Source organism: Coffea arabica, chromosome 3e, assembly GCF_036785885.1.
Source record: "Coffea arabica cultivar ET-39 chromosome 3e, Coffea Arabica ET-39 HiFi, whole genome shotgun sequence".
Taxonomy (NCBI): domain Eukaryota; kingdom Viridiplantae; phylum Streptophyta; class Magnoliopsida; order Gentianales; family Rubiaceae; genus Coffea; species Coffea arabica.
This window is the reverse complement of record NC_092315.1, coordinates 49,014,698-49,023,228: the sequence shown is the minus strand read 5'-3', so window position 1 is coordinate 49,023,228 and position 8,531 is coordinate 49,014,698. Positions and strand designations below refer to the sequence as shown.

General features: G+C 39.8%; 1 protein-coding gene across 1 annotated transcript; it reads right to left on the bottom strand.

Moving 5' to 3' along the window:
• On the bottom strand, positions 1 to 2,123 carry LOC140038340 (syntaxin-61-like). Its single transcript, XM_072083666.1, has 5 exons — positions 1,974 to 2,123; positions 1,590 to 1,783; positions 671 to 761; positions 428 to 493; positions 1 to 252 (listed from the first exon to the last, which is right to left on the bottom strand). The coding sequence occupies exons 2-5, from the start codon at positions 1,772 to 1,774 to the stop codon at positions 142 to 144; spliced, it is 453 nt and encodes a 150-aa protein (XP_071939767.1). The 5' UTR covers positions 1,775 to 1,783; positions 1,974 to 2,123; the 3' UTR covers positions 1 to 141.
• Positions 2,124 to 8,531: the final 6,408 nt, after the last annotated feature.

The following is an 8,531-nucleotide window of genomic DNA, read 5'->3' as shown; positions in this document are numbered from 1 at the left end:
AACGTTCCAATGATGGTATACTTCTAATTCATATACGGGAAAGAAATTTCTAATTCATATACATCCACCAAAAGTTTCCAATTTATTCCAACAGTGGTAACCTCCCTCATGCAATAGACTAAATGCCAAAATCTTTCAAGACTAAGTGAAAAAGACCAGCACAAACAGAATGATAAACAAAACGAGAAGGAACAAAATCATCATAAATTGACCCTTGGCTCCAGCCTTCTTCATTACCATGCCAACCTTTTTCTGCAGAGAAGTGTAACTTCAATTAAACAAGATTCAGACCAAAAGAGAGAGAAAGAGGGGGGAGGAGCAAGGGATATACTTGAGGCCAATAAGTGGAATATCAGCTCTTACATTCAAAGATAGGAATGGTACAAACCAAAGTAAGATGCAGAAGTCATATGATGGCAATACTAACCTGAACAAAATCAAGGCGATTTGATGTTCCCTCCATCTCTGTACCCAAGTCATCTATAATCTTTTCCTGCACACCAACAAAACTGGATTTTAGGAGTGCTGTTTGATTTTCGTAGAAATATTTGACTAAAGAAAATCTTTGGACACAAGATAGGTAACTACACAACAGAGATGCAGCAAATTTCACTCTAATACCAATTCTCCAGAATGGAAATGACAGTTCAAAAAGTGTCAAAAGAAGTACATGTGCAAGAAGTTCTTCATGTATCGTAAGGCCAACACCACCAATTCTTTCTACACTAGCACTGAGCTCATCCAACTCTTCATCTTGTTGCCTGCATAAGCCACACTATTACACAATAGAAATGAATAAAACTCCAAAAATACGACTATAGATTGAATGATCTAGTAGTTGATCAAGTAATCAGGCCATAATTTTGAAATCTTCAACAGTCTAAAAAATTTTATTATTCTTGCAGTTTCACACTTAACAAGAATCATGCTTACTTTCAATTTTTTTTAAAAACTGTTTTCACTAATTATGTAAATCTTCCTTCAATTCTATAATTTAGAAAAAAACATCAAAAAATATGAAATAAATTCAATTAATGGACAAAATAAGTTTCCTTGAAATGCTGACAAGCAATTACTAAGGGTGCATTTGATCAGTCTTAAAACTGAAATCTGAATCCATTAAGTTACTGAATTGTTAAGTACTAAATTTGATACATTTAAGTGTATATTACATTAAGTGATAAATGAATAGCTTATTACTTATTCTTAGAGCTCAGCCTATTGTTTTACCAAAAAATCAAAGTAATAGATGCTTAATGGGGAATAACCTTCTAACGAAGTTGCCAAGTTATTTTTCATATTCTTGTTGAGAGAGAAAGAATTAAAGATGTTAACCAAAATCACATTCAAATGTTGTGAAACCAAAACTTTAAATCCTGGGAAAACTAACCAGAAAAATTCTATATATTCACAAACAATCATTTGTATTGTAATTGTTGTTTGGTCAGGCATATTCATCACTTGAGGAAAGAAACAGGAACACAAACAGATCATGTTCAAGACAAGGAAAAAAAAAAGAATATAGCAAAAGAAAATAAATCAAACAGAATAAGCTGGGAAGAGGTTGATAATGAAACAAAAGACCATACTTTATGAGAAGTAGCTGTCTGTCTGATTCTGAGGATATGAGATCATCATTAGCTTGTGTAACATACTGGTTGGATCTGTCCGTCTGTTGCGAATTTGGCATTCTCATGAGTTCCCTACGCATTCCATTTACATTTGAAGAGCTTAAGCCATTAGACTCCTTCCCAGCTACTATTGCCTTCTTCATATTGCCAACCTAATTACCCAACACATAAGTCTGTTAACCTCAAGTGTCTGATAAATCCAAAGCAAATCCATCCAGTATATAAGTTATTCATTGGGTAGTATGTATTATGCCTAAACAGAAGAAGAAGATTCCTGTACAGTAACACAAGGAATAACAAGTTGCAATTATAGCAGCTATGGAACAACTTATAAACAAATACCTGACTTCGAGCATTGCTTGTCCATCTTCTTCTTTTCTCAAGCTCTGGTTCATTGATACCATACCATGAAGGATCTCTTGCTGCTACGGAAATTGTTTTATCCAATTCATCCACCTTCCTATCACAAAAACAGATCTTCAGTATTTATGAAAGATACATGTGTACCTTTATGCAACCCAAAACCTTCAGAGAAAATCTGGGGAAATAAACTGGCATTTAAAAAAAAATCACACCATGACAAGAGGAAGTTACAAAATTTAACATTTATATAAGTTGTTGAATTCACAAAAAACCATGTAGTATAAGATGAAAGGAGTCATTAAGCATTACGAAATGCATCTTTCTGAGTTTCAAAGCAAAATCGTAACCATGCTACTTTCATGGACAATTACGACCTAAACCCTAAACCCTAAACCCTAAACCCTAAACCCTAAACCCTAAACCCTAAACCCTAAACCCTAAACCCTAAACCCTAAACCCTAAACCCTAAACCCTAAACCCTAAACCCTAAACCCTAAACCCTAAACCCTAAACCCTAAACCCTAAACCCTAAACCCTAAACCCTAAACCCTAAACCCTAAACCCTAAACCCTAAACCCTAAACCCTAAACCCTAAACCCTAAACCCTAAACCCTAAACCCTAAACCCTAAACCCTAAACCCTAAACCCTAAACCCTAAACCCTAAACCCTAAACCCTAAACCCTAAACCCTAAACCCTAAACCCTAAACCCTAAACCCTAAACCCTAAACCCTAAACCCTAAACCCTAAACCCTAAACCCTAAACCCTAAACCCTAAACCCTAAACCCTAAACCCTAAACCCTAAACCCTAAACCCTAAACCCTAAACCCTAAACCCTAAACCCTAAACCCTAAACCCTAAACCCTAAACCCTAAACCCTAAACCCTAAACCCTAAACCCTAAACCCTAAACCCTAAACCCTAAACCCTAAACCCTAAACCCTAAACCCTAAACCCTAAACCCTAAACCCTAAACCCTAAACCCTAAACCCTAAACCCTAAACCCTAAACCCTAAACCCTAAACCCTAAACCCTAAACCCTAAACCCTAAACCCTAAACCCTAAACCCTAAACCCTAAACCCTAAACCCTAAACCCTAAACCCTAAACCCTAAACCCTAAACCCTAAACCCTAAACCCTAAACCCTAAACCCTAAACCCTAAACCCTAAACCCTAAACCCTAAACCCTAAACCCTAAACCCTAAACCCTAAACCCTAAACCCTAAACCCTAAACCCTAAACCCTAAACCCTAAACCCTAAACCCTAAACCCTAAACCCTAAACCCTAAACCCTAAACCCTAAACCCTAAACCCTAAACCCTAAACCCTAAACCCTAAACCCTAAACCCTAAACCCTAAACCCTAAACCCTAAACCCTAAACCCTAAACCCTAAACCCTAAACCCTAAACCCTAAACCCTAAACCCTAAACCCTAAACCCTAAACCCTAAACCCTAAACCCTAAACCCTAAACCCTAAACCCTAAACCCTAAACCCTAAACCCTAAACCCTAAACCCTAAACCCTAAACCCTAAACCCTAAACCCTAAACCCTAAACCCTAAACCCTAAACCCTAAACCCTAAACCCTAAACCCTAAACCCTAAACCCTAAACCCTAAACCCTAAACCCTAAACCCTAAACCCTAAACCCTAAACCCTAAACCCTAAACCCTAAACCCTAAACCCTAAACCCTAAACCCTAAACCCTAAACCCTAAACCCTAAACCCTAAACCCTAAACCCTAAACCCTAAACCCTAAACCCTAAACCCTAAACCCTAAACCCTAAACCCTAAACCCTAAACCCTAAACCCTAAACCCTAAACCCTAAACCCTAAACCCTAAACCCTAAACCCTAAACCCTAAACCCTAAACCCTAAACCCTAAACCCTAAACCCTAAACCCTAAACCCTAAACCCTAAACCCTAAACCCTAAACCCTAAACCCTAAACCCTAAACCCTAAACCCTAAACCCTAAACCCTAAACCCTAAACCCTAAACCCTAAACCCTAAACCCTAAACCCTAAACCCTAAACCCTAAACCCTAAACCCTAAACCCTAAACCCTAAACCCTAAACCCTAAACCCTAAACCCTAAACCCTAAACCCTAAACCCTAAACCCTAAACCCTAAACCCTAAACCCTAAACCCTAAACCCTAAACCCTAAACCCTAAACCCTAAACCCTAAACCCTAAACCCTAAACCCTAAACCCTAAACCCTAAACCCTAAACCCTAAACCCTAAACCCTAAACCCTAAACCCTAAACCCTAAACCCTAAACCCTAAACCCTAAACCCTAAACCCTAAACCCTAAACCCTAAACCCTAAACCCTAAACCCTAAACCCTAAACCCTAAACCCTAAACCCTAAACCCTAAACCCTAAACCCTAAACCCTAAACCCTAAACCCTAAACCCTAAACCCTAAACCCTAAACCCTAAACCCTAAACCCTAAACCCTAAACCCTAAACCCTAAACCCTAAACCCTAAACCCTAAACCCTAAACCCTAAACCCTAAACCCTAAACCCTAAACCCTAAACCCTAAACCCTAAACCCTAAACCCTAAACCCTAAACCCTAAACCCTAAACCCTAAACCCTAAACCCTAAACCCTAAACCCTAAACCCTAAACCCTAAACCCTAAACCCTAAACCCTAAACCCTAAACCCTAAACCCTAAACCCTAAACCCTAAACCCTAAACCCTAAACCCTAAACCCTAAACCCTAAACCCTAAACCCTAAACCCTAAACCCTAAACCCTAAACCCTAAACCCTAAACCCTAAACCCTAAACCCTAAACCCTAAACCCTAAACCCTAAACCCTAAACCCTAAACCCTAAACCCTAAACCCTAAACCCTAAACCCTAAACCCTAAACCCTAAACCCTAAACCCTAAACCCTAAACCCTAAACCCTAAACCCTAAACCCTAAACCCTAAACCCTAAACCCTAAACCCTAAACCCTAAACCCTAAACCCTAAACCCTAAACCCTAAACCCTAAACCCTAAACCCTAAACCCTAAACCCTAAACCCTAAACCCTAAACCCTAAACCCTAAACCCTAAACCCTAAACCCTAAACCCTAAACCCTAAACCCTAAACCCTAAACCCTAAACCCTAAACCCTAAACCCTAAACCCTAAACCCTAAACCCTAAACCCTAAACCCTAAACCCTAAACCCTAAACCCTAAACCCTAAACCCTAAACCCTAAACCCTAAACCCTAAACCCTAAACCCTAAACCCTAAACCCTAAACCCTAAACCCTAAACCCTAAACCCTAAACCCTAAACCCTAAACCCTAAACCCTAAACCCTAAACCCTAAACCCTAAACCCTAAACCCTAAACCCTAAACCCTAAACCCTAAACCCTAAACCCTAAACCCTAAACCCTAAACCCTAAACCCTAAACCCTAAACCCTAAACCCTAAACCCTAAACCCTAAACCCTAAACCCTAAACCCTAAACCCTAAACCCTAAACCCTAAACCCTAAACCCTAAACCCTAAACCCTAAACCCTAAACCCTAAACCCTAAACCCTAAACCCTAAACCCTAAACCCTAAACCCTAAACCCTAAACCCTAAACCCTAAACCCTAAACCCTAAACCCTAAACCCTAAACCCTAAACCCTAAACCCTAAACCCTAAACCCTAAACCCTAAACCCTAAACCCTAAACCCTAAACCCTAAACCCTAAACCCTAAACCCTAAACCCTAAACCCTAAACCCTAAACCCTAAACCCTAAACCCTAAACCCTAAACCCTAAACCCTAAACCCTAAACCCTAAACCCTAAACCCTAAACCCTAAACCCTAAACCCTAAACCCTAAACCCTAAACCCTAAACCCTAAACCCTAAACCCTAAACCCTAAACCCTAAACCCTAAACCCTAAACCCTAAACCCTAAACCCTAAACCCTAAACCCTAAACCCTAAACCCTAAACCCTAAACCCTAAACCCTAAACCCTAAACCCTAAACCCTAAACCCTAAACCCTAAACCCTAAACCCTAAACCCTAAACCCTAAACCCTAAACCCTAAACCCTAAACCCTAAACCCTAAACCCTAAACCCTAAACCCTAAACCCTAAACCCTAAACCCTAAACCCTAAACCCTAAACCCTAAACCCTAAACCCTAAACCCTAAACCCTAAACCCTAAACCCTAAACCCTAAACCCTAAACCCTAAACCCTAAACCCTAAACCCTAAACCCTAAACCCTAAACCCTAAACCCTAAACCCTAAACCCTAAACCCTAAACCCTAAACCCTAAACCCTAAACCCTAAACCCTAAACCCTAAACCCTAAACCCTAAACCCTAAACCCTAAACCCTAAACCCTAAACCCTAAACCCTAAACCCTAAACCCTAAACCCTAAACCCTAAACCCTAAACCCTAAACCCTAAACCCTAAACCCTAAACCCTAAACCCTAAACCCTAAACCCTAAACCCTAAACCCTAAACCCTAAACCCTAAACCCTAAACCCTAAACCCTAAACCCTAAACCCTAAACCCTAAACCCTAAACCCTAAACCCTAAACCCTAAACCCTAAACCCTAAACCCTAAACCCTAAACCCTAAACCCTAAACCCTAAACCCTAAACCCTAAACCCTAAACCCTAAACCCTAAACCCTAAACCCTAAACCCTAAACCCTAAACCCTAAACCCTAAACCCTAAACCCTAAACCCTAAACCCTAAACCCTAAACCCTAAACCCTAAACCCTAAACCCTAAACCCTAAACCCTAAACCCTAAACCCTAAACCCTAAACCCTAAACCCTAAACCCTAAACCCTAAACCCTAAACCCTAAACCCTAAACCCTAAACCCTAAACCCTAAACCCTAAACCCTAAACCCTAAACCCTAAACCCTAAACCCTAAACCCTAAACCCTAAACCCTAAACCCTAAACCCTAAACCCTAAACCCTAAACCCTAAACCCTAAACCCTAAACCCTAAACCCTAAACCCTAAACCCTAAACCCTAAACCCTAAACCCTAAACCCTAAACCCTAAACCCTAAACCCTAAACCCTAAACCCTAAACCCTAAACCCTAAACCCTAAACCCTAAACCCTAAACCCTAAACCCTAAACCCTAAACCCTAAACCCTAAACCCTAAACCCTAAACCCTAAACCCTAAACCCTAAACCCTAAACCCTAAACCCTAAACCCTAAACCCTAAACCCTAAACCCTAAACCCTAAACCCTAAACCCTAAACCCTAAACCCTAAACCCTAAACCCTAAACCCTAAACCCTAAACCCTAAACCCTAAACCCTAAACCCTAAACCCTAAACCCTAAACCCTAAACCCTAAACCCTAAACCCTAAACCCTAAACCCTAAACCCTAAACCCTAAACCCTAAACCCTAAACCCTAAACCCTAAACCCTAAACCCTAAACCCTAAACCCTAAACCCTAAACCCTAAACCCTAAACCCTAAACCCTAAACCCTAAACCCTAAACCCTAAACCCTAAACCCTAAACCCTAAACCCTAAACCCTAAACCCTAAACCCTAAACCCTAAACCCTAAACCCTAAACCCTAAACCCTAAACCCTAAACCCTAAACCCTAAACCCTAAACCCTAAACCCTAAACCCTAAACCCTAAACCCTAAACCCTAAACCCTAAACCCTAAACCCTAAACCCTAAACCCTAAACCCTAAACCCTAAACCCTAAACCCTAAACCCTAAACCCTAAACCCTAAACCCTAAACCCTAAACCCTAAACCCTAAACCCTAAACCCTAAACCCTAAACCCTAAACCCTAAACCCTAAACCCTAAACCCTAAACCCTAAACCCTAAACCCTAAACCCTAAACCCTAAACCCTAAACCCTAAACCCAAAACCCTAAACCCCTAAACCCTAAACCCTAAACCCTAAACCCTAAACCCTAAACCCTAAACCCTAAACCCTAAACCCCAAACCCCAAACCCTAAACCCTAAACCCTAAACCCTAAACCCCAAACCCCAAACCCTAAACCCTAAACCCTAAACCCTAAACCCTAAACCCTAAACCCTAAACCCTAAACCCTAAACCCTAAACCCTAAACCCTAAACCCTAAACCCTAACCCCTAAACCCCAAACCCCAAACCCTAAAATCTCCCTAAATCAAAAAAGCCCAAACCCTAAACATGCTTACTAGATTGCCTAAACATGCTTACACAGTTGCCCTCTATTTTTGCTAAATTATAATTTGACCCAAAATATTTTTGTGAAATTATAAGTGGCGCCTAATCCTCTAGTAAATTATGATTTGTACCTCTACTTTTATGTGATTGCAAACTGAGCCCTAATTTTTAGCTAATTTACAATTAAACCTGCAAACTTTAGTAAACTTACAAATTGACCTGTGATATTTTGATTATTTATTATTTGACCACTAAACCTTTAATAATTACAAACCAACCCCTTATGATTTTTTGTTTTCCTTAATTCAGTTAGCCATATGTCAGGTGGTGATGAAGCATGAATTGCTTTCTTTCAACGTAATGTTTGTTTTCCGTCAGAAATGAAGTTGAAGGAGTTTGACCTTTTGTTAACTG